Source organism: Caretta caretta, chromosome 25 (assembly GCF_965140235.1).
Source record: "Caretta caretta isolate rCarCar2 chromosome 25, rCarCar1.hap1, whole genome shotgun sequence".
NCBI classification, from domain to species: Eukaryota; Metazoa; Chordata; order Testudines; family Cheloniidae; genus Caretta; species Caretta caretta.
In genome coordinates this window covers 10000001-10025871 of record NC_134230.1, presented here as the reverse complement: position 1 = coordinate 10025871, position 25871 = coordinate 10000001, and the positions used below count along the sequence as shown (strand labels likewise).

Below are 25871 nucleotides of genomic sequence, written 5' to 3'. Positions count from 1 at the left end.
GGTTGATTCTTTGATTTTCCATTTGTGGAGGAGATAGTCACACTTTCTGTGCCTTGTGCAGAGGTGGTTGAGTGCAGCCCACTGCCTATGGGAAAGGCAGAATCCCAGGACTTCTTTTGTTAGCAAGTGCTGATGTCCTTTCTGTTGGCATGTAGCATTGATGTATCCAGAAAGACTTCCTGGATTTGAGTCAGGAGAGTGCCAGAGAATTGAGGTCTTGGTGTATCGGCAGGTCCAGAGCAGTCAGGATCTTGTTGTACTCCAGAACCACAGCAGCGTCTCTCTTCACATTGGCTGGTATGATACCTGCCCAAACTGAAAACCACAGTATTCGTGTTGATTTGAGAGAGCCTCTAACAATCCTGAGCACAGCATTAGGGAGGTTGTGGAATCTCTATCACTGGCGATTTTTCAGAGCAGGTTGGACAAACACCTGTCAGGGATTGTCTAGATAGTACTTAGTCCTGCCATGAGTGCAGGGGACTGGACTAGATGACCTCTCGAGGTCCCTTCTAGTTCTATGATTCTATGATTAATTTCGGTGTCAACGAAACTTTTGTGGGAGCTATTGAACCAAACTGGCATGCAATACTCCACTGTTGGAAAGTCCAGGGCTCGTACTGCCATTCGAAGTGTGTATGTATCACATCCCCAAGATGTGCCAGCAAGCTTCTGGATGATATTAACCCTTGTCTTTATCTTCTTTTTGGTGTGGTCAAGGTGTCGGCAACAACTCAGCATCCGATCAAGGGTAATTCCAAGGTACTGGGGACAGTGGTCATGTGAAAGAAGCAGACCACAAAAGTCCAATTTCAGTGGCACTTTGGCTGTGTGCTTATTCAGCTGGAAGACCGTGTTTTCGAAGCATTGGGTTTCAGTCACCAAGCCTTGAAATACTCCTCAGGTGTCCAGAGATTGCTGTTCATGATCTTTTCTGTGGCCTTCAGAGAGGAAGCTTGCATTGCTTGCGCAATGTTGTCTGCACAGATGAATTTATGGGATGATGTGACCAGAATGTCGCTAGCATAGATTGAACAGCGTGGTTGCTAAAATGGATCCCTGTGGGAGGCTGTTGTTCAACCTCCGTGATTTCGTGGAAGATTCACCAAGATGGACGGTGAATCTTCTGTTACTCAGTATCTCGGTGATCAGTGTGACGGCTGATTGGCATGGAAAAGCTAATGAAAACTTCAGCAGGAGGCCTCAGTATTGCATGCGGAAGGAAGATCAGTGAATGCTGCCACCGTGTCTAATTTTCAGTAGCAGCCGAATTCTATGTAGCTGGTTAAGGCCAGCACCTGGTTACAGCAGTTGTGACTGTTTCTAATTCTGGTCTGCTCTTTGGGGACCAGTTACTCCAGTATCAGTTGTAATCTTTGAAGTAGGAGCTGCTTCAACTGCTTATAGCAACGGCTAAGGGCTATAGCTTTGGGGGGTCAGTGGCCTCTTTTCCAGGCTTCAAAATGGCTACGTTCTAAGCTACCTTCCACTCTGCTGGTATTATGCCAGAGGAGTGGATGTTGCTGAAGAAGTCCACCAGCCACCTTCTTGCCTTCGGACCAAGATCCTTCAGGAATTCTGGATATATTCCATCCATTCCTGCTGTTTTCCTGGACTTACAGTTGGAGAGACCCTGGTCTGCTTCATCTACTGCGGAGGGGGCAGAAAGCTGTGAAGACAAGTGGCCCTGGTTTAGCATGCGGTGACTTTGTTTGTGGACTTGCTGCCTGATGTCTTGATCCATCAGCACATGGGAGCTGACACTTAGCTGTGCGCAGATGGCATCTGCACTTACGTGAGATGTCTTTTGTAGGCTGCTGGAGCTACACTGCCTAAAAGACAGAGATGCTTGGACGTGTGAAGTTGAGCATCATTCTGGTTTTGCATCCCCTTTTCCTTCTTGCTGATTTCAAAGACTCAAGCAATGCCGTTGCCGTCTGGCAGCTTTTGCTGGCTTGCTATTGCTGGTAGAACAAAAGACTTTGTTGATCTGCTCTTCCTCCCCATGAAGACGAGGCATGCAAGTGGATTTCTCCCATCAGCTCAGAACACAGGGTGGGGGGAGTGGGGAAAGGGAATACAAACTCCTAACAGGAAGGAATTGTATCTCTGTGCTTCTTGGACTCTGAAGGGCAGCGTTTTCTAGGTATAAGCAAGAGGTCCCCAGCTGTTTAGTCTGGGTTAGCCCTAAAGGACACATAGAATGTGCTAATTATAGAAGCTTCTATTACCTTTTGAAACTTAAAACTGTAACTCATTTGTGTATCTCTGTTTACCTGCTTTAACTTTGTAAATAACTTTCTTGCTTCCTTTTCCTATTAATAAATCTGTATATAGTTTATTATAGGATCGGCTACAAGCTTTGTCTTTGGTGTGAGATCTAAGGTGCAATTGACCTGGGGTAAACGGCTGGTCCTTTGGGACTGGGAGTAACCTGAGTATCGCTGTGATTCATGGTATCAGGGACCATCTGTCAGAAAGGCAGGCTGACTGGGGCGGTGAGACAGATCGGAGTACCCCGGGGGGACTCTCTGTGACTCCATGTTAAGGCTGTTATAGCAGCTGAGGAGTTTACACTTGATAATTGGTTGGTGAAATCAAAGTATAGAGCAGGGGTTCTCAAACTGGGGGTCAGGACCCCTCCGGGGGTTGTGAGGTTATTACATGGAGGGTCGCAAGCTGTCCACCTCCACCCCAAACCCTGCTTTGCCTCCAGCATTTATAATGGTGTTAAATATATATGAAAAGTGTTTTTAATTTACTGGGGGGGCGGCCGCACTCAGAGGCTTGCTGTGTGAAAGGGGGTCACCAGCACAAAGGTTTGAGAACTCCTGGGGTAGCGCTCACCACCCGTTTGGGCTTTGTGCTCTGGTTCTTAACAGTCTGTGCTGAGGCACTCATGCTCTGGAGTCACTGAAGGCAGCTTGACCACCCAGTCCTGGAGTGGAATCCCCGGGTGGGGTGGACTCAGCCTTCTTCCTAGTTCTCGGTGTAGAGGGGACACATCAGGAGGCCAGCGAGTTTGGCCGTGGCGCCCTTACTCTCTGGCGATCCCCAGCTGCTAGAATAGCCCCTGAGAGGCTGTTGGTAGCTGGCCCAATATCGAGAAGTCCTGAGCCACAAAGGTGGTTTGCCAACATGGTGCATATCCCCCATCTCTCTCCCTCCCCGGGACACCGAAAGGTCAGTCCCAAATTCTATTGCGGAAGTTGTATTGCGGAGGTTATTGTGGTCCCATCTTATTCGGCCTCCCCATTAAGGATCTGGATGGGGGTGGCAACCTGCCCGAAATGAAACCCCAGGTGTTATCAACCTGTGAAGGATTACACACAGCAAGGACAGAGCAATCACACAAAGGGATTATGAGGTGTTCGAACCTGCATTATCCCTACCTGAAAAGGGGACACAGGCCATCTGTGCATTCATGCTGCTGTCCCAGGCACTCATATTCTCCAGGAACAGCCGGTAACTGTCTTATTTAACAGACGCTTACAGCGGCTGAAATCCCAGTTGACACCATTTTCATTCAAGCCGTTAGGATCTCAGATCCTGTGCTCATTAAGCCCTGTTGCTATACACTGCAGACCCTTTGGGAATGGGCAGAGCACCCACGGGGGCCCTAAAGTCAGAGCCCTGCTCAGATCCACATGCAGACCTTCCTTCAATTCTCTCTCTCTCCCACTTTTGAGTCCTTTGCTCCTCTGGCCCATTGCTCTCTCTTCCTCATCAGTCCCTTGCCTCTCTCCTGGCCTTAGTGACCTGCTTTCCTACTCACGCCACTGAGCACCAAGTCCTGAGAACTCCCCTTCATCCTTTCTTCTTTCACCTCTGCTCTTTTCCTGGCCTGCCAACCCAGCTTCTCCTTCCCTGTCCACTCCCAGGCCTCGCGTCCTCTGCAGGTCCTTGCCACATTCCCTTCCCAATATCATGGCACAAGGAAGGTGGAGCCAGAATCACTGGCACACTCCCACTGCTTTCTGCTACCCTGCTTAAGCAGGGTTCACTGCTTTTTTGCATTGCTGCAGCAGGTTTGGCAACTCAGGGCCCGGGGCTGAGGTCAGCCTCTATTTGCTTCTGCATTCAGGGCTGCTCAGGCGAGTACAGAAATGAAAGGAGAAAAGACAAATCTTAGTTTTCTTCCCAGCTAGAGTTTATTGATCCTTAGGATGCAAGAAAAACAGCAGCAGACAGGGCGTAATTTACCTTCGCACATTTCACTTTGCCTGCTCTCAGCAATTCAATCTATCATGGATCCAGAAGGAACCTGCCAAACCCCACACCTGGGTTCCACTGGGTGGTGTGGAACAGGGGTGCTGGAACAATTTTTATAATGGGGATGCTGCTGATGGAAACCATGTAGTTGTTTTTTGTTATTACTACTTCAAGCCAGCCACTACTGTGGCAGCACCCCCGGTTCCAGCACCACTGCGAGGAAGGTGATTTCCAGGCCTCTGGCATTCCCTCGGCACCCCTTGTTTGACGCTGGGGAGCGCAGCGGGGTGTCTGTGAGGAATTCAAATGTTGGGATGCCATGCCACTTCCTGAGGCTGCAAACCCACAGCTGGTAACAGGACACCAGGCTTCCTTGGGGGGGGGGGGGTTGCCATTGCTAGGCTCATCTGAAACACCATCAGAACAAGCTTCGTCCCGGTATGCTTGCATGCCTGATTCCAGCAGGAAGCCTGAGGTGTCTCAGGGCTTTCAAAGCAAAGGAAAAACATTCTCCAAACAATCCAGAGCCTCAAGAAAACTTTCCTGCAAATGAAGGAATTGCTGCTGGCTCTGCCTGGGGCCAGATGGAATCCAGGGGCAACGAGCCGGTAGCTTTTTGTCTTGTGTTCATAACAGATCCTCCTTAATCCCACTGCGCCTTAGAAACACCTTCGAAGGCAATGGGAGCTAGACCAGACCTGAGGATAGGATTCACAAAGGGACTTAGGAGCCTAAGTCTGAGGTTTAGGTATCTAAGCCCCGGTTTTGGCTCCACAAAACTCCTGCTGAACCCAGCAGGCCCCAAAACTCCCTCGGCGCCTAAGCTGTCAGAGTAAATGTTCCCTCAGCGCCTGTGTTCCTGCCTCCGGGCATGCACGCTGCTGCCGCCCTCTGGGTGTCCGGACACCCGTCTCCTGCCTCAGCCCCGGGGCAATTCCCAGCCCAGGGGAAGATAGGCTCATTCAGAGGCTGCCTACCAGATTGGGTCCCATTCAGAATCTGGCCACCAGAGGAGGAGACGCCCACCTGATTACTTTTAGCCCCATGGTTAGAGCACTCACTCTGCCGCTCTGGCCCTTCCCACAAGAAATGACATAGGTACCGAAGTTATCGACCCCCAGGCAGCGGGTTCCCGTTCGTGGATCGTTAGCAGAGCCAGGTGCCTTCCTGCCGGCCGGACTTAGGTGCCTATCTCTGAGAGATTTCAGAGTAACAGCCGTGTTAGTCTGTATTCGCAAAAAGAAAAGGAGTACTTGTGGCACCTTAGAGACTAACCAATTTATTTGAGCATGAGCTTTCGTGAGCTACAGCTCACTTCATCGGGGGCAGGGCTTAGGTACACCCATCTGGGCAGCATCTCCCACTGGCAAGCTTAGAGGCTCCCAGCCTAGTGAGCTGGCTTTTGTGCATCTCTTTCTCCCGGTTCCGTGTACGGGGAGCCTAGATGCTAACTCAGGCTTTGTGGATCCCAGTGCTGTTCCTGTGATTTTCTAGACACTTAACAGCTAAGTCCCTTTGTGGATCTGGGCCTTAATGCTTACGGTGTACTAGAGTGGTTGTGATGAATCGTTTGTAGAACAAGGGCATACAGCAAATTAATAGGGTCTTTAACATAAAAAGTAGAGTCCAGGGTTTGCTCAGCACTCCCAAGGAATCAGACCACTCTTTAGGGGCCTGCATGTGGATTTAGGAGCCTAATTTTTAGGTCTGTGGGGCTGATCATTGTGGTCATCGTAATTAACCTGCTTGGACGATGTAAGAAAAACAAAACAAAAAATACAGCCCCAACTTTGTCCTGTGCCCTAGACTTACTCTACTGTAGATCATGGCTAGGCTTGTCTAAAGGCCTCACTGCCTTTCCCCTAATTAAGCCAACAGTCTCATTTGGGTTGCCCTGTGACAATGGGATTAGGGTGGCCAGATGTCCCCCGCAATTATTGCTAACAGATGAAAAACAGGGATGGGAGTGGGGTCAAAGGGCAGTAATGAGGGATCCAGAGCACCCCTGTCCAGCGTCCTAGGCAGAAGACCATCTTTGCCAGCGCCAGGACGAGGTTGACAAGAAGGTCTCGTGACTTTGTGGGGCCTGACTTCTGAATGGGGTTAAGGATTCAATGTGCGTTACAGGCAAGGGGTCTGGTGTGAGTTAGATAACAAGACTGTCCTGTTGTTAAGCAAAGCACTTGTTCCCATGGTTTAACTCTTCTGCCTAAAGGGGAGGGCTGGATTTGGGCAGAGGCACGTGTCCCAGGACTTCCTTCCCCAGGACTTCCTTCCCCAACCCTGGGATACCCCCTTTGACAAGTGGCATCACCTAGGATTTGGGGAGTTTAGCCCAGGATCCCAGGGACAATGTCTGTCACACAGGCAGAAGGAGAAGCTGGGGCATTGTTGAATAATTCAGACCCTCTACAGATCTCCTCCAACCCATGTCCCCACCTCACACTGGTCTATCTGTCCAGGTTCTTGTACGGTCACAATCACCATAGTATTTGGGTGGGTTCTGACCCAGTTCACTGCAGTTCAGATTCAGAACAGTCCCGAAGTCTGCATCTATTCATACCCTTGTCTGGCTCCTGGCACGAACCCCGGCACTCTCTTCTGGGGGATCTGAGAGCAGTGCCGCATGGCAATCCAAGCCAGAGTTCTCACTCAGTTCCTGCTTCCCTCTGAGCTCAGCTCAGCATGTTTCCGCGTTGGTTTTGTGTAACATGGAACAGAAGCTGCTTTACCCTTTCATCAACCCTGGCTCCAACAATAGCGCAAAGATGCACATGAATAGCATCATGTTCCACTCACCACTGGCTGGCTCAGAACTGCGGGATGCCAGCACAACCCTTCCAGCTGCTTTGCAGAAACTGCGTCTCCCGAGAAGTCCTCGCAGGGTTCAAAAAGAGGAACTGCCTGACAAGCAATAAAGTGTGAGGCTTTCTCCTTCCTCCTGGAACCTAAAGAACAACGTGGCCCAATCTAAGATCAAGTGAGGAGCTAAAGCAGGAGAGGAGGGCATCTGGCTAAAATTCCTCCTTTACATTAGTGCTGGGCAAAATTCACCAAGTTTGGTGTTTGCGGCTCCCTAGGAATTAACCCGAAGCCCAGAGACTGTGTACGCGTGAACATTCCTCTGTGGGGTGCGGCTGTGAACTGGAGCCTCTGACTCCAAGGGTCGTAAATAAGGCTAGGTTTTAGTCACGGGTATTTTTAGTAAAAGTCATGGACAGGTCACAGGCAATAAAGAAAAATTCACAGCCCATGACCTGTCCATGACTTTTACGATATACCCCTAACTAAAACTTGGGCCGGGCGGGGCCGTCCAGGGGCACCGCAGGTGCTGGGGGTGTGGCCCCACAAGTGCTGAGGGGGAGGCGGGTGGCGGCACATGGCCCGGGACCCCCGCTAGCGCTGTGGGGGGTGCGGGCAGCAGCACACAGCCCGGGACCCCTGCTGGTGCTGGCGGGGGGTGGAGAGGGTTGGCGGGGCTGGCAGGCTCCCTACCCAGCTCCAACTGGCAGGTCCCTGCAGCTCCAGTGGAAGGGGCAGCCAGTGGGACTCCGCGCACTGCTCCCTCCACAAGCGCTGGCATCACAGCTCCCATTGGCCGGGAACAACAGCCAATGGGAGCTGCGGGGGTGGTGCCTGTGGGTGTGGGCAGCGCACGGAGCCCCCTGGCCCCTCAACCTAGGAGCTGCGGGGACCTGCCGGTGGGAGCCGGGAGCCCTCCCCACCCTGAGGTAAGCGCCACCCCTCACCCCAACCCCCTGCCCCAGCCTTGAGCCCCCTCCCACATACCCAAACTGCTGCTGCTGGCCCAGGGCCTGCCCGGGTCGGCTGTAACAGCAATGGCTGAAAGCACCGTTGTTTGCGCGAGCATTAGCAGGGCGCATCATCGTAGAATACCGTAAAATACTTTTTACAAGGGAATTACTGGGGATGGATGTCGGGAGACCTGGGTTAGATTCCCAGCGGTGACACTGACACATTGGGTGATCCTGGGCAAGTCACTGCCCCAATACGTGCCTCCGTTTCCCCATCTGTACATTAAAATGGGGCTTGTTTTCCTTTGCAGAGGATTTCTTTGAGCTCAGCAGGGAAGGGGCAGCATGAGCTCATGCTGCAATAGAAAGAAGTCTCAGGACAACACCCCTCCCACCATAAATGTTGGAACCAACCATCTAACCCAAAAGAAAGGGAGCCCCTAGAAGTAATTTGTAAGTAATGAGGTAATTTGTGTCACCCGGACACTGTGCTGGATCCTAGTCGCCCCCACCTAAAACCATCTTCAGCAGCGAGATGGTCCTAAGCAGCAGCTGTCAGGCCCCTCAGCACTTGAGCAGCTCATTAGCTGAATCAAGAGTGCCCTGAATCAAGAGGACCTGGGAGCCGAGCACTCGCAGAGAAACATCTTGTAACGAGACATCTTGTGAGGGGCGCAGAGACGCCGTGTATTGCCGAGGGCCAAAAGAAAAAACATCTCAAGAAGGTCAAAAATAATGAAGTTAACGGCTTGTGAGGTCAACAATGAGACCTGGTTCTCGCACTGCGGAGAGCCCAGGGTCTGGCTGTGACCGAGTGCGCTAGAATGGGATGTCAGAAAATGAATGCTCTAATAATACAAGGCTGAATGCAGCAGCCCTCACTCAGGCACCGATTTCAGTGGGGGATACATAATATCTCACACAGAGGCACATTACTCCTCCGAGGGTGCAATTTGCCTCTGTGGAGGGCAGCCACCACCCTGTGAGTTTAAAGGGGTGAACTTTATTCTCTAATGCATATTCGTGAGGACTGATCCTGCAAGCATCTGTAGAAAACCCCCTAACCTTAGGATACTCCAGCCACGCTATGCTAACTGCTTGACTCTGCCATGTCAGGCTGGAGATCCCACGGGATCAGAGGTCTTCTTTGAACCTCCTGCTTCCGAGCGGGCCTTAATTTTGCCAAGAGCTGCCATTCTTCGCAGGAATGTGGGTGCTTCTCTTTCCAGCAGCCCTGGAGAGCAGAGAGGCATAAGAAAGCCAGCGACGCTGCTGGGCGTCTGTGGGGGGCACCAACACCTCGCCAAAAGCCGGTGCGGGATGGCTTCCGCCTTGTTTCTGGTTTCGCAGGACTGCCTGGGTTAGTGCAGCGGTGGGCACATCGTGACTCTGCAGGTACAGCAGGAGTTGCATTTGATGGCCCATTTCAGCAGCTGCTGTTGGGCCAACATCCCTGTGGAACACAAAGAGGATAAAGAGGAACACAAAGAGCACTGGAATGGGTTACCTAGGGAGGTGGTGGAATCTCCTTCCTTGGAGGTTTTTAAGGCCCGGCTTGACAAAGCCCTGGCTGGGATGATTTAGTTGGAGTTGGTCCTGCTTTGAGCAGGGGGTTGGACTAGATGACCTCCTGAGGTCTCGTCCAGCCCTAATCTTCTATGATTCTATGATGTTAGGTGAAGAAGCAGCCAGAGGGTGAGGCAGTGATGTAAAAATTATGTAAATAAATCCCTTCTACTGCCCTGCTGGCTCCTTGCCCTGGGGCTGCCACCAGCCCTGCTTCCCATGGGTCTGATATCAGGGATCATTGCTGAGAGGATAGATATGAGGCACCTCGCCCTTCTGAGCTCCAGTCATTCCCAGCTCAGGCATGCGTCCACCTGTCAACCCAGCAGGGCCATGCACCTCACTGACAGCTCACCCTGACCCGTCCACCCACCTGCCATGCACACACTGGGACCCAATGAGAGGATTTTCCAACATGAGTAGTGATTTTGGATCCCCAACTTGACAGCCCTTAAAGGGACCTGGTTTCCAGAGGGATGGGGCTGGGCGCTCTCTGAAAACCAGGCCTCTTTAAGGGGTGTCAAGTTGTGCCCCCAAAGTCACTTTGGAAAATCTGGGTGCAAGGGCAAAAATGCTCATCTTGGAGACCCAGCGTATCTCTCCCTGCCACCTGGTCCTGCGTCCAACACAGGGGGGCAAGGTGACCTACATGCCAGTCTGGCTTAAAGAGAAAACATCGGGGAGCTGTGCATGGTTTTGCCTCTTTTGGGTGTTGGAAGAAAGTTGGAAGTGTGTGTATGTTAGTGGGGTCGTACTTTGTTTTTAAATAAAAGGTATTTTTTCCCTTGCTTATGTTTATGCTAGAAATGGCGTTCTTGTCTGCCTTGGGAGACTCTGTGGGTGACTGAAGAACAGGTAGGATTATGACATCATAGTGACCTCAAGAGTGAAACCAGATTCATTAAGAGAGGAAGGGGTTTTTATCCAGACGGTTTGAAACTCTTTATTGTTCATTGGTCTTTTCTCAGCACTCTGTTCAACCTGAACTGCGGGCAACTCTGTTAAAGCATCTCACCCTCTTCCCTTAGCCACCCAAAGAGTCCTCCGGCAAAAACAGGAAACATGATGCATTTCAAGTTAAATATATAATAAAGAAACAAACAAAGGCACAAGCCCGTTTTTGTGGTGTTTCCTTTCTGGGTTGCCTTTAAAGGGACGTACTCCCCCTAGAACAGAGTCATTCATTATGTCATTACATGTACTGCCTTTCTTTAAGAGTCCTGAAGTTTTCTGGATCATCTGTAACATTGTCATGACATAATTCTGCATCATTAGCCCATTAGGTGCCTAATTCTCCTCTCACTTACACCAGTTTTACAGCCATGGGGCCAGACCTGCAGCTGATTTAAAGCAGCGTCGCTCCACTTTAAATGGAGTGATGCCGATTTACACTGGCTGGGGATCTCGGGCCAGATTTACAAAGGGATTTAGGCACCAAAAGACACAGATAGGTATCTAGTGGAATTTTCAAAAGCACCAAACTCCCACTGAAATCAATTGGAACCTGTTAGGTGCCGAGCTCCTAAGCATTCCCTGTTCCACTGGTGTCCAGTCAAGAACAGTCCCTCCGGGGAGGTGATTCCCATTGATCATGATACAAGGTCCAGACGTTCCTTATTGCAGAACATGAGTGGAGGATGCAATGTTCATTTACAGAGAACCAACATGCTTCCCCCCCTTTTCAGACCCAAATTTGTCCTGAGGCACCTTGGCATCAGCGTGGAACACCCCTGCTATTGTACAGCCTATTCTCTGGATCAATCTGTTCTCCACTGATGTCCACCGGACAAGACATACACACTTGGCATTGGCCTAAATCTTCTCCCGCCCAAGTCAGGGCAACCTTAACCCTCTGTAAGGCACTGGTGAGGCCACATCTGGAGTATTGCGTCCAGTTTTGGGGCCGCCCGCTCCCTACAGAAAGGATGTGGACAAATTGGAGAGAGTCCAGCAGAGGGCAAAGAAAATGATTAGGGGGCTGGGGCACATGACTTACGAGGAGAGGCTGAGGGAACTGGGCTTATTTAGTCTGCAGAAGAGAAGAGTGAGGGAGGGATTTGATAGCATCCTTCAACTACCTGACGGGGGGTTCCAAAGAGGATGGAGCTCGGCTGTTCTCAGTGGTGGCAGATGACAGAACAAGGAGTAATGGTCTCAAGTTGCAGTGAGGGAGGTCTAGGTTGGATATTAGGAAACACTATTTCACCAGGAGGGTGGTGAAGCACTGGAATGGGTTCCCTAGGGAGGTGGTGGAATCTGTATCCTTAAGGTTTTTAAGGCCCGTCTTGACAAAGCCCTGGCTGGGATGATTTAGTTGGGGATTGGTCCTGCTTTGAGCAGGGGGTTGGACTAGATGGCCTCCTGAGGTCCCTTCCAACCCTGATATTCTATGATTCTATGACTTCAGGGGGAACAGAGTTAGGGTAACACTGTGCGCGCTTGAAAATCCTACCAACAGCCCCAACATTAGTGAAGGTGTGGCCCTGCGAGGGGTACTGCTCAGGGTTATGGGCCTACTTGTAGGGCTACCTCGGCTGCTTCTGTTTTGGTTCAGTCCATGCATCTTCTTAATCAGTGCGAAGTAACTTTATTTTAGGTGAGTTTCGCTGTGCTGGTGTGATGGCCGCCTCCCTGGCCCGCACCCAAGGATTGAACTGGGGCCTCCACAGATGAAAGAATGAGCTGAAGAATAAGACACTAGAATTGGGGCGCTAACAACTCATCTCCTCCATGGGTCGGCACAGAGTTGGGGTGACCGGTAGCTCCCACCCTTCAGTGAGCCAAGAGCCAGATGCAGCACAATAGACCCGACAAAGGGAAACTGTCAGGCAAATGGTGAGATACCAGCTGACATACAAGCCCCACCCCCCTACTAAAATCAGAACAAAGAGACCAGCTCAGGGGTTGGTTGGATTCTTCTGAGTTGGTTACTTGAAAAGCTCATCAAAGCCCTCCCCACCCTCGCCTGGAGCAAGTAGAGAAGCATAGTCATCCCCCACCAGCCTGCTGCATGGTGATGTGAGGTTGTCTTGGTTAAGGGACACGGAGAGCGAGGATCAACTCCCAGCGCTGCACAAGCTTTCTGGGTGACCTTGGGCAAGTCACTTCGGCAGCCGAGGAGTCCCAGTGACCTCAAAGACACATGTGGGAATGAGGCACCGTCACAGGGTGGGCTCACCACTAGGGGCGCCTCCTCCTGGCTGCTCTGGGGATTAGCTCCTGCCAGGGCCCCCTTCCGCTGCCACTGCACGCCGTACTCTTTCAGTCTCCACAACTCCAGCTGCTCTTTCTTCATGGCCTGGCTGAAGGGCCAAGTCACTAAGCATGTTTCCTCCTTCCAGGGAGTCAAAGACTTCTCCAATGAACATGCTCAGGCAGGCCCAGACGATGCCACTTCCCCAGCGGCTGGTAGGGGAACCTGGGCCCACCCTCTACTCCAGGGTCCAGCTCAGGGACCCTCTAGTCAGCAGCCCAGGTCTGCACCCTCCTGAACCTTACAGCCTTCTCCCTGAGCCTTTCCTTACCTTCTGGCTCTCCCCCATTCTGGGTTTGCCAGCCCCACAACTCCCTCCGACAAGGGAGTGACTGTAGGCTATCTGCCTCTGTAGCCCAAACTCCCATCTCCCTGGGAGTGACTGTAGGCTATCTACCTCTGTAGCCCAAATGCCCATCTCCCTGGGACTGACTGCAGACCCCTTCCCTACAACCTCCCTTTTGCTGCCAATTTCCTGTCTTTATAGTCCCAGCCCAGCTTGTTCCTCCTCAGGGACATTTACTTAGCCACTTGATTCCCCTCAGCAGCGGCTAGTGGGGGGGAATTATCCCTCTTCTCAATCTACATTAACCCTTTCCAGGCAAGTGTGGGGTAACCACCCTCACAGGTACCTGGATCTCATTGCCTTTCAGTGTCACGGGGTGGGGACATTTTGTGCCTCTGGGATTTGTCGGAGCCGGGGCTCAATCTCTCTGGGTTGCCCAGCAGTAAAAGGAAGATGGTAACAATTCTTCTCCACCACGTTTTCTTTAGGTCTTCAGGGCAGGGACCGCATGTGTTTTAAGAACACAGTGGGGCCCTGATCTCGGCTGCGGCCATGAGGCGTCACCACAATATAAATAAATAATAATATCTGCCGCGAATTGGCGGATACTCAAACTGTGCTTAGAATGTGAGGCGCAAGAAAGCCATTGTGGTACCGGAGGGGAACTTTACTGGCCAGTGTCTTATTCGCTAGCAGTTCAGCCTACAGAATAGCCTATGAGTCTCAGTCTCATTCCAGGTGTTGGATTTAGCGTGGGGTTGGTGTCCTGGGACATACAGGAGGTCAGACGACATGATCTGCTGGCCCCTTCTGGCCTTACCCTCTGAAATTTAGCGCACTTCTAGCATCCCTTGTGCTTTCCCCACCGTGCTGAGGTTGGAAAATATTCCCCTTCTCACCCTAAGTTCTAAAGAAATGGAAAATTTGCCAGCCAGCATCAGGTGCTAAAAGCGTATTCTGCTAGTGGGTTTTGCATTCGGCCAACAGGAGGGCAAGGGGTTTTTAGAACACGACTCTCTTTTCTTCTACTGAGACCGTAGCATCGTTTTCAAAGGGACCCGCTGTACAGTGCGAGGCACAGCCATCACATGGAAGGGAATTTGAGTTGGTGCAAAAATACTTTATTGATACACAAATGCCAGGACAGACACTAAGGGAGAAAAGGCACTTGTGCACAGAGTAAAAGTCTCCACCTTTATAAAGATACACGGCATTGCAATCAAATCTACCGCCCCCTTGGGCTGCAGCACTGTACCTGGGCTGCACACTGCAACAACAGCAAGGAGAGAAGATATCTCCCTACACAGGACTCACCCCTCACACTGAAGAGAATCTCAGTGAACTGCTGGCAGTGTAGGGCCTATGACCCTCAGTGGAGCAGTTCGGATTCCCCCCCTCCCCCAGCAGAAGGCAGCAGTGCACACACTTCAGCCAGCTCCTTGCACCATTTTCACATTTGTGGGTAGAGTAAAATGTCCAGAGCTCTTGTGTTTATGTCCAGAAGCCCAGCCACAGGGTAGAATTTCATGGCATTGGGGAATACACCCCAGAGTAGACCCTGCTTCCCAGGCGCTGCTACACAAGATCAGTGGAGAGGAAAATGTCTATGTTTGAGATGTCTGAGATGTGCAAAGTGCTTCTTCAGGACCCTTTGGAAAAAGTTCCTCTTGGTGGTGGCAGGGAGCTCTGGGCTGGAGTAGCTCCTCTGACAGGCAGTTTCTAAGGGCAGAGATTTCTGCTTGCCTTCTGTGTCCTCTGCCTCTCCTCTCCCCAGCACATCTGTGATCTGTCTTCTTCCGGGCAAGCGGGGCCTGGCTGGTCGATCACAGCCCTGCCTCCCTTTTCTACCCTTGCAACTGGGCTGCTGAGAACCGTGCAGCCTGCAGTCTCTCAAGCAGCCACTCCTCCAAGAGCGACCGGCTGCGTGGGCGATGGGTGCCGCGGGGTCTCGGCAGTTTCCCGGCTGCTCCTGGGTGACAGGGTGTTTCTTGGCACCAGGGCACCTGGAGAAAGCTAAGTCCAAGTGGAAAAACAAGGCCTCCTCGTTGGTCACTTGGGGGCTCTCCCCTAGGGTGACAAAACCATAAGGGGTGGTGATCTTGGGCAAGTGGGGCAGGGACAGGGCTGCCCGGGTGACAGGGTCTGGCATATCCTCCACCCGGGCAGCCAGCTCTGCACTGGAGCAGCACGGCACGGAGCCCCGGAGGGCACGCCCGTTCTTCATGGTGGGGTCTGAGCTGCTCCTCCTGGCCTTCTGCTCGGGCTGCCCCAGGCCTGGCCTCCACAGCTGCTCCTTCCCCTTGCTGAAGAGCCTGTGGTCCTCCTGGATGGCCAGCGAGGGGATGAAGAACTGTGGGATGCGGTCGGGTGTCACCACGTAAGTGAAGACGTCTTGGGCGCATTTGCCGCGGGGGGAGCTCCAGCAGAGCCTCGCGGGATCCCAGACAGACATCTCCAGCCGGAAGATAAACTGGCTCCTCTCCTCCGTGCCTGGGAGCCAGGTGCTTAGTTCCCCAGCTCCATGGAGCAGCCTCCTCTAATTTGTACTCTCCACCGAGCCCGGATTGCTCCCCCCTCAGTGACGCTCCGTGATGACTATTGCCAGACAGCCAGGGCTGCATCTGCTCTCCCTGAACAAGAGATTATTCATCAGCTGACCCATACAAAGCAGAGCAGGGGAGAGAGGAGGGGACACCCAGCCCCCTAACCTCAGCTCCCGCTCGCCTTCTCAAGTGGAGCCTGTCTAGGGGCCGCTTACATAGGTGGGTTCCTGCCACCGCTTGGAGAAGAGCAGAGGGGAATTCTTTGTCCAAGAAGCAAGGCGCCGGAGCAGGTGCTGTCCCCGGGGGCTGCGGGGCATTCGGCAAGTGGAGAGCACTTGGCTGCAAGATACAAAGGGGGGGGAAATCAATCAATAGAGCATTGGCTTTTCCAGAGCTGAGTCCCATAGGCATAAGGTATGGGGAGCAAGGGGGGCAGTGTATGTTGATAGCAAGAAGTAAATGCTTGTCTAAGGGTCGGATCACTTGTCTGTCTTTCTTTCTTTTTTCTTTTTCTTTTTCTTCCCTTCACACTTCCACGTTAACATTCAGGCCAGGTAGGTTCTCTAGCACATTTAGTTACAAAGCCACTGCTCTGCGAACATTTGGCCCAGAAACCCCAGCTAGTATCTTTGCTGTTATTCATTCCTTATTCAATTTTAATTGCTTCTTTTCAGCAACTCCTTGTATTTCTCTCCCTATATGCAGGGCCGGAGGGGCCGAGGCCTCTCTGCAGGGGGGGCAGTTCTCACTCCAGAGATGAGGAGCTGTCTCAACCATCACTGAATCCAACAAAGCCACAAAATATTCATTCATGAATGACTTGGGGGGGGGGCAACCATGCAGTTACAGTGGTGTGGCCCCATCGGTGTGGGAGCCTATAGAGAGACCTTGAAATCATTCCCAAAGGGTGCGGGTCTTTTATCCTTCTCTCCCTGCACAGAGGCGGAGGTGGAGACGCAGAATGGCACTGCCCTGTGAAGGTCCCCACGGGAGAGGGTTTGCTAATGAAGCCTGCTCTGGGAACAGCTGCAGAAAGGCTGCGATACATCTGTTCTGGCACTTGAACCAGAGTGAAGAACGCGGAGAAGCAAGCGGTCTCGATTGCTGCACTACACTGTGTTTACCAGCTTCCGGCTGAACGGGGTAACCAGGGGTCGCTGGTCCCTGCTCCTAGCACCGTCCAGCTGAATCCGCCCTAATAAAGACCTGTCTGCTGTATTGTTACTCGCTTTTATTCCGTCCCATTAGCTCCACTTCCTTGCGGGTGACCTTTCGAGTGCAGACGGCGCTTTCCAGAGGACTGAGTTCCCAAGACTGCTCACTAGAGGCCCTCTGGGTTTCAGTGAGAGCAGGCCCTCAGCTGGGACCCCACCCCAGTGCAGAGGAAATAAGAACTGGCCTAAATTTGTGCCCCAGATTGAAACGAAGGGGAGGTCTGCACTGCGATCAGAGGTGAGACTGCAGCCCCCCCGGACGTACCCGAGCTCGCTTTGATCTAGCAGCGAGGGCGCGGCTGCATGGGGGAGTCCGTACACAGGGCTCTGGGTGGAGCTGTACAAGCTTCACTGCGGATGTTCTTCAAGCTAGCTAGATCCAGGTGTGTAGTACGTCTACACATGTTGCAGTCATGCCCCTGTCTGCGGTGTAAACATACCTTCAGTCTGAACCTCCATTCAATTCACCCAGGCAAAAACGTGCCCATTCCCTTTGATGCATCTTGAGCTGAGCTGGGCTGGCAGCAGAGCAGCGGGAATGACCCCATGGGGACAGCTGCCCTTGGGGAATTTCCAGATGGGCTCAGATCCCTCTGAACCGTTTGGCTAGGACCCCGGTGTGGGAAGTGTCAAACACCGCTGGCTTGCACTCCGCGTTTCAGATAAGCTCCGCTAAGCCCCAGAATTCTAGGTTGCTTGACTTAAATCTTTCCAGGGTTACCCCTCTCGAGCTGCAGTGTCCATCTGGAGAAAGGAAGGGGCGTAACAACACCCCCATGTTAATATAATAGCACACTGTGAGGTGGGGTCCTGCTCCTCACCTCCTCCGTGTGGCCTGCAGCTTTTGTGGGACTCAGCATGGCAGCGTCTGGGAGGTTAGCTGAGTGGGAGGATAAAGTGAGGCTCAGACCTTCTTTGCCTTCCCCACCCTGAAAAATAGAAGCTGTAGAAACATCACTATCCCAAAGTGTATTTTAATTGATGTGTCAGAATCCAACACGCGGTCTTGGCACCCTCCCCCAGCAAGGGCCCGTGGTTCGCCCCTAGCCCACAGATCCTCTTGCGGCACTCACATCCCATCTGTGCCCTTTGGCCAGCTGCCCTTTGGGGCTAATGATCCTTGCTGGAGATACTGATGCTTCTGTTCTCTCCCCTGTTGTTGGTCTTGTCTACTTCAATTGTCCCTCAGCACCGCCCACCCCAAAGGTTCAAAAAATCATAAGTCAGCCCCTCCTGAAACCACGAGACTTTAAAATATAATACCTCGGGAGGTTCTTTGCCTTCTGCTTTCTCAGCCTTTAGGTTGCACCCAGGCCACGTTTTCAAGCAATTTCTGCAATCTGAGAGCTAGAAATTTATTTTACCTATAGAAAAGCTGAGATTTTCACCCATCACATGCCTCCAGGAGCTGGGGCTTTAAGAAAAACACCAAGTATCGTGATAAAGTCACAGACCTTGCCAACACAGGTGTCTATAGAGCGCCTAGCACGGTGTGACCCTGATCTCAGCTGGGGTCCGAGCCAAAGCCTCATTCTCCCCATTCTAGCGCCCTTCACGGGCAGGGGAATTGGTACTGGCCTTGGTAGTCACAGTAATCGCACAGAGAAAAACCCTTGTGGTAGAATTGCCCAGTTTCAGCTGGGCATATAATCAACTCCAGGCCCTACCTGGAAAGGGCCCCCATGAATTCATATTCCACAGTCACTGCAACAGCACCACCCAATGGCCCGATTTGCAAAGGTATTTAGGTGCCTAAAAATCCAGACTGTCAATCCCACTAGGTGCCTATCTGCATCTTTAAGCACCTAAACACCTTTAAAAATCTGGCCCCAATTCTCCAGCCTCCTGCATCTTGTGTGGTTATTCGCCCCGGTGGGAAGTTGGTGTGAAACGCCAGTGGCTCACAAACCTGGCACCACCTGGGGGAAATGCCCACACAAAGAGCAGAGCGCCAGTGAATCCAGCCCAAAGCACATCCCCAGGGAGCCCTGATCTCCATGCTCCCAGGAGAAGTCCCCTAAGGCCACTCCCTCAGCTGGGGAAGCTCTGCCCTGCAATGAGGCAAAGCCTGCAGGGAGCTGTGCTGATTGAGTCTGGCAGCTCATCATCACAACGCAGAGCAGCTGTGTCAGAACCAATATGTAGCTAATGTGCTGGGGGGGGGGGGGGTAAGGCCAAGCCAGGCTTCTGTATCCTCCAGCCTGTCACCTGTCTTGCAGCAGTAAATTGAGTCCATGGCCCCCCAGGCCAGCCCAGAGAAAAGAGAGCTCCCTCAGGTGACAGGGGCCAGGTTCCCTGGGAGGCAACGGGCAAGGTATGGGGGTGGGGTCTGGCTCTTCTAACTACCCTTCTCTCTCTGGGTTTAGGAGATGCCAGCTGTCCGGACAGACTCTGAATCCTCACTTGCCAGGTTCTTCCGCCAAATTGCTCGGCTGGGGCTCTTCACTTCCCTGGTAAGTAACCCCCCACCAGCGGCAGTGCTGGGTGAATCTGAGCTGGGGGCTTGCCTGGTTTTAGGCCCTGTAGCTTCTCCCCCACCATGTTCCTCTTTGCTCCTGCTGCTTTTCACCTCTTCGCCCCTCCCCCTTGGTGCGGCAGTCCTCATGCCACCCCCTTGCTTTGTGCTCTAGTCCCTACCCAGCTGAGACGTTAAGGGTTTGCTTTAACGACTGTCTTGTGCCTGGCCGGGCTGTGGAAAGTTGTCTGCACTCCTGCCTTATGGCCACGAGAAGTTACTGTGGCACGTGCTGGGTAGGTGGCCTGGCGCTGACCGCTTGCTCCCTGGGATATAACCGGGCTGGGAGTACGCCTCCACCCCTGTTTACTGCGGCAGTTTTCCATTCAGACTCCCGCACTGAGCGCCTACCCGGCAGAGCTGCCAAGTTCGGGCCCCAGCCCTGACCCTGCTCTGGGTAGATGGTGCCGGTTGTGGGACCGAGCCTATGGTATGTTAACAAACTTGCCCGTGTAATGCTGGGCACCTGGGTAGGTTGTCACAGTGATTGGCACCCAGGACTTCTCCACCGCTTAAGCGAAAAGACCTGGCTCTGTTAGCCAAGGCTCACCCACTTCCATCTCTGACCCAGCCTCCATTAAAGGGGGACAGCTCTGCACTAAGTGGGGTCCCTCTGCCGATTACATCATTCAACACGTGTGAAATATCTCCTGGGGTGCGGGACAAAACTTGACTGCCATGGCTCAGACCTGGGTTGCTCCTGGATTATAGAGGCCCCATTTTGTGCAAGACCCTGTGATGCCAACAAGCTTGTACAAGAGCTGACACAAACAGCTACATCAGTGTCCACTTCCGTTGGAAACAATACTTTGGATTAGTGCTGGGGAAAGGTGTCTCAGCCCCTGAGCTAAGTCTCCTAGAATATCAGGGTTGGAAGGGACCTCAGGAGGTCATCTAGTCCAACCCCCTGCTCAAAGCAGGACCAATCCCCAATTTTTGCCCCAGATTCCTAATTGGGCCCCCTCAAGGATTGAACTCATAACCCTGGGTTTAGCAGGCCAATGCTCAAACCACTGAGCTATCCCTCCTCCACCCTCCTGTTTCTCTAGATGGTAGCAGGAGCAGGGCAAAGACAAGGCCTGAGGCAGTGACAAGGTGAAGTGCACCAACGCGTGGCTGGTGTTCCCTAGAACTGGTGAGACCAGGGCCTGTGCTCTCCTGGCTCCCAGCCCAGTGCGCTTCCCCCAGAGCGTCTTCCGGTGGGGAAGCCTTGCATCCTGTGATGTTGTCCCTGAGTGGACATGCCTGAGTGGCCCACATGTGCAGACACTCTGCCCATCCCCTTGTTGGGTTGTGCTTCCTGCCTTGGCCTGGCATTACCAGAGCTCTTCCTGCACAGCCTTCGTTCTTGGTGACCGCCGTTCTCCTCTGGGCTCTGCCACCGCGTGGTGGCCGGCGGTAACTTCCCTGCAGGCTGGCAGCACTTGGTGCACATGATGTGTGTCTGAGCTGGGGGCCTGGCTCGTCCCAGGCCCAGCCAACCGCCAGCCTGTGGCTCTGCCCACTTCCTCCTGCAAAGTGTCCCCCGCCTCCTGTTCTGGGAAAGGGGAGCCCTTGCTGGGTCAGGCAGTGAAATAAGTCCCTCTAGAGCCATCTTGCCAAGGCAGGGGGCGGCTGGAGTAGCTAGTCCAATGGTACGTCTACACTGGACTTGGAGGCGTAATTCCCAGCTTGCAATCGAGCTAGCCCACTGGGAATAGTGGTGTAGCCATGGTAGTACAAAGGGCGGGGGCACCCTGAGTCCAGTCCCCCCTGAAACCCTAGGTACTTACTGGGTGCCCAGCCCTGCCCACCCTCCAGGACCCACAGCTACACTGCTCCTGTTAGTGCACTGGCTCCATCAGAACTGGTGTGTGAATGCCTTGGTGTTCTGCAGTTACACCCTCCGGCACCAGTGTAGACGCACCCAAAGTGCTCCACCTGATCACGTGCAGAGCCTGTGTCCATCCCCACTGAACAGCAAGTGGGGCTGCCCTGTTGAGATTTCAACAATACCCTCCCCCACGGGCCAGACGCCTGGTCCTGCTGGGTCTGAGCCCTGTTCGCAGGATGCCTGGGTCCGTCCAGCCCTGCCCCGGGCATGCAATGGCTGGGATTTTCAAATGCATTTGTCACTCAGGGACAAGAATCCATCCGAAGTCAAGGGGATGGTGCGCCTAGCCCCCCTAGGGCAGCTCTGCTCTGGAAAGTGTCGGTGAGGGCTGGCTCTTGCTGGAGAAAGAGCTATACCAGTAAAGTCCTTTCTGAAGACCGCAGCACCAACAGAAGTCCTCCTGTGTCAGTATAAGCTGCATCCACGCTAGATGGGGCTGGCTGGCATAGCAGGACTGGTGAAACTTCTAGTGAACTGGACCATAAATACTTCTGACCACCTCCCCACCCCCATGGCTCTGGCCAGGAGGGCAAGTGAGCCTGTGGGATGGCACGGGTCTGATCAGCCAGCTCCTTCCACGGGGCGCCCACGAGGCCTCACGTACCCCGCAGCCAGCCTTGCTCTCCACAGGCCGGTCGTGAGCAGTCCGAAAAGGCAGCTGGCCCCCTGCCACGTTCACTTGGGTACTCACTGGCCCAGGCTCGGCTACTAGCGCTTCCAACAGTAGCGTGGGTCCTGGTGACTCTTTGGTGGGGGCAGGGGGAAGGCAGCTACCACCTGTAATGAACAAGGCCTCTCTGACCTGCCCAGGCCCCATCCCCAGGGTGCGCTCCCTGGATGACGTTATTACAAACACCTCCCTACACCCAGCCGATCGAAGCGAGGAGTGGGGAAGAGGTTACAGGTGCGGTGGCTTGGCCGGGGAGAAGAAGAAACTATCGCCCATGCCTCCCCACCCTGTTTCCCTTCCCGCAGCCATCCGGGGACCCTCCGCCGTCAGAACTAAACTGAGAGCAGGGAGAGCTGACCCCTTCCTATCGTCTGGCTTCTGGGAGGGGGGCTAGGGGTATAAGTGGCCCAGGCAGGGCTTAATTTGTGCCAGAGCTTGGCAGTTCATGGCCCCGGCACCTCTGGGCTTGCTGCTCTAGTTATGGAAGTAAAAAAATTGATTGTGCCCCAGCCCCTCTGGCATTACAAATTAAGCCCTGAGCCCCTGGGACTCGGTGGAGAGAGGAAGTCATGAACATGCCAAACGGGAAGCGTCTAAGCCCCTCGCCTTTCTTCCCCAGCTGCTAGAAACTAGCCCTTCATCGCGGAAGGGTGCCCTGCAAAAATGACACTGAAACGAATGAAATGTAGCGAGCCAGAGCAATAAGTGCTTCCTAAGAGCAACTCCACGGTGCCTTCTTGCAATAATCCCTTAGGGGGCTAGGCACTGCATCTCCCGTGTTTGATTGCAGCTCTGCCAGTGGCTTGCTGAGCGTCGTTAACCTCTGTGCCCTGTGCAACGCTCCTCGGCCGTAGAAAGGGCTTGGCAGATGGATGGCAGTGAGCCTTGCTGGTTAAAGCCCTAGGATCAGCAATGAGTGAGGTGGTTGGACTCGAACCAACTAGGCCCAGCCTGCAATGATGGGGGGCGGATTTTACAACTCAAGTTATTTGAACGCTTTCTGACAGTCTAACTCGTGTTCTCAGGTCCGGCTTCTCCACAAGATTTCGGCCTGGGGTGGCTCCTCTCTCCCTGTGGAGAACATTGGCAGCCAGGACTATCACGCCCCTTCCCCTGACAGGCCTGTGCGGCGCGCCAAGAAGCGTCTTGGCAGACTGGCACACCTCCTGTTCGCCATCATCCCCTCCAGGTTCCAGCGTGCCCTCGGCTACCTGCCGGCAGACAGCATGGGTCAGAGCGGGATCCCTGAGGGTAAGAACTCTCCGTGATGCAGAACTAAGCAGTGGATGGGTGAGCAGCCTGGATCTGCAGAGCGTAAGGTGGGCGTGCAGCAGGCCTGGCACATGCGTGCTGAGTCGCTGCTCCTGGGGCACGAACCGTCGGGCGGAATGGCCCATGCTGCGGGGAAAATGCTCTCCTGGCCTCCTTTAGGTACCTGGTGTGAGAGGCCTGAAAGGGGCTGGATTTCCCAAGAGCTGGAGTCTTACGTTGAGTACCCACACCCAGAGTCACTGGGCAGTCCTTTAAAACTGTGGCCCTGACCTTCCTGGGGGTGAAAGGGGAGGTGTTTGGCTGCCTCTGCCTGGCAAGCTTATAGTGGGAACCTTGTCACAGGTCCCACAGGGTGAGCTGTTAGACGAGCCCCGCAGGCTAGGGGCTCCCAGCAATGATCTCTGCTGTAATATCTGAATGAATCCTTGGAGATTCAACTATAGAACTCCAGCTGAGCTGGTCCGGCCCCCGTGGCTGGGAGCTGCCAATCATCTTAGCACGGGTCCCCTTCCCTGTTCCCTGCAGCACTCCTCCCTCCTCTTCTGGTCCTGCGTAGACTACATGACAAAACGGTGTGCTGGCTTAATAGTGGCGACACTCCAAATGGGGCTAGGCTGAGGCCACAGATACTTGGCCCTCCTGCTCCCAGGTGGGATTTGAACTGACGTCTGCAAATGTGAGAGGCTAGTTCCTCAAATCAGAAAATGTCCTGGCCCCAGTCCACCTTCTCCCGAATAACCACTGCTTCCTATGGGCTGACTGCTGGAGGAACAGTCAGGCTAAGCTAACGCCGCAAGTGGCTCACTTTACATCTGTCGGCAAGCTTGGAGTTAAGTCACCTCTCCTCCAGGTAGGAATCTGTTTGCTTAAAACCCTCACGGGCTCCCCTGGCTGGTACTAGGACCTACATACGTTGCCCTGTTGCTGGTTGGATAAAATGGCAGCTCACTCCTGACTAACTAGGAGACTCTGTGGGTCACCCTTCCTCTTGCAGGAGGGTCTCACAGCAGAGGAGCAGAGCTGGATTTTTTAGGCAAGGCTGGAGCATTGGGCCTATGAGTCATGCAGCTAGTGTCCGGCTCGCCCAGAAGACATTAGTCTAGCTTTGCTGCTCGTGTTGCATGGAAATGCCACTGCCAGCTAATGGGACTCAACGCTAAGCTGCCTAAATTATGCAAGCAAGACCCCCCCCCCCTTCATTGTATGTGAAAAGTAGATGGGGAGTTAAGGCTTGAAACCTGGACTTCAGCTCCAGAAACACGGGCATCCTTTCCTTGAACTCAAGCTTTTAATACACTAATGATCTTGAAAAGAGGGCAAGGAGTGAGGGGGATAAAATTTGCATTAGGCTGGAGAAGACAGAGGGAACCTAACCCAGGCAGGGGAATGAATAGCACAATGTGGGGTGGAAGCTGGCATTGACAGATGCCAGCTGATGCATCGTTCAGATTCTTTTTCAGTATCTGAGAGGGCCCTAAGTAACTGTAATGACTTGGGGAGTAGCCGGGTGTCACAGCGGGCAGGTCTCTGCTGAACGTGCAGAGGCAGGGGTGGAAAAAAGTTAACTTAATAATTCTGCATAGGGAATAAGTTAGAGCAGTGGTTCTCAAACTTCTGTACTGGTGACCCCTTTCACATAACAAGCCTCTGTCTGCAACACCCCCCTTAAACTTATTAAAAAGTTTTTAAATTTATAACACCATTATAAATGCTGGAGGCAACGTAGAGTTTGGGATGGAGGTTGACACCTCGCGGCCCCCCCCCACGTAATAACCTTGTGACCCCCTGAGGGGGTCCCAATCCCCAGTTTGAGAACCCCTGAGCTAGAGAGCCCCTGACAAAACCTTTTCTAAATCAATGCCTGTACTCCTGGCATCTTGAGAGTTCTTGGTCACCCTGTCTCAGAGCAGAACGAGAGGGGTTTCAGAGATGAGTAACAAATTATCAGAGGCCTGGAAAGGCTTCTGTATGCGTGAAAAGATGTGGGATGTGTAGTTTAGGGAGAAGATGGGCTATAGATCCAAAAAATGAGTGCGATCAAGGTCAGTCTTGAGCGCCTACTTACTTGGCTCGTAACCAAAAACAAGGGACCATTCAACGCAATTACGAGGCAACACTTTAACGCTGGTAAATAAAACTACTTTTTTAACATTGGGCGTAACTAGCCTGTGACAATGACATTGTGGCAATAACTCTAGAGTCTAATGAATTTCGTTATCTAGCATATCAGATATAAGCCATCCTGCTTCAGGAGGGAATCCAATCTCTAGCTGCCTCTGATTAGGAGGAGGATGTTCTTATGCTCAAGCAAATGGTTCTAGAGTTGCCCAGAAGTGGGTGTCTTGCACTTCCCTGTGGAGCAGCTAGTACAGGCTGCCATCCAATAGGATGCTGGATGAGATGAACCCTGGTTTGGCAATTCTTTGTTCCAGATTTCCCAGGAGCACATCTCTCCCAGCCCTTCCCATGCTGCTTCATCCTTGTGGAGACTGACTGCTCCTGGCTCTGACTGTTCTCCCAAAGCCAGCAAAAGAGTTGGGTCAAGCCTCTGATTAAGGGGGAAGGGAACCAACAAAGGCTTCCCAAAAAGCAGGGGCCAGGGCAGGAGGGAGACTAGCTGCCAGTCCAACACTGAGCCAAGACATGCCTGAGCTGTGTCTCCGCCTCCTAGCCAGGACCCAGCATCTTGAGGTCCAGCCATCACCTGGGTGA

At 53.0% G+C, this 25871-nt stretch overlaps 1 protein-coding gene across 4 annotated transcripts in view; it reads left to right on the top strand.

Moving 5' to 3' along the window:
• Positions 1–25871, top strand: part of LOC125627112 (uncharacterized) — a 235686-nt gene that overhangs the window by 204684 nt on the left and 5131 nt on the right. For 3 of the 4 annotated variants that reach the window (XM_048830917.1, XM_075123160.1, XM_075123159.1), the window contains 3 exons: positions 16556–16758; positions 19196–19282; positions 22913–23138. In XM_048830917.1, coding sequence (XP_048686874.1) covers positions 19199–19282; positions 22913–23138 — 310 coding nt within the window. In that variant the 5' untranslated portion in view covers positions 16556–16758; positions 19196–19198. Of the gene's footprint in view, positions 1–15750; positions 15906–16555; positions 16759–19195; positions 19283–22912; positions 23139–25871 lie in introns of those variants that run through there. The other variant, XM_048830918.2, reaches the window with a different exon arrangement.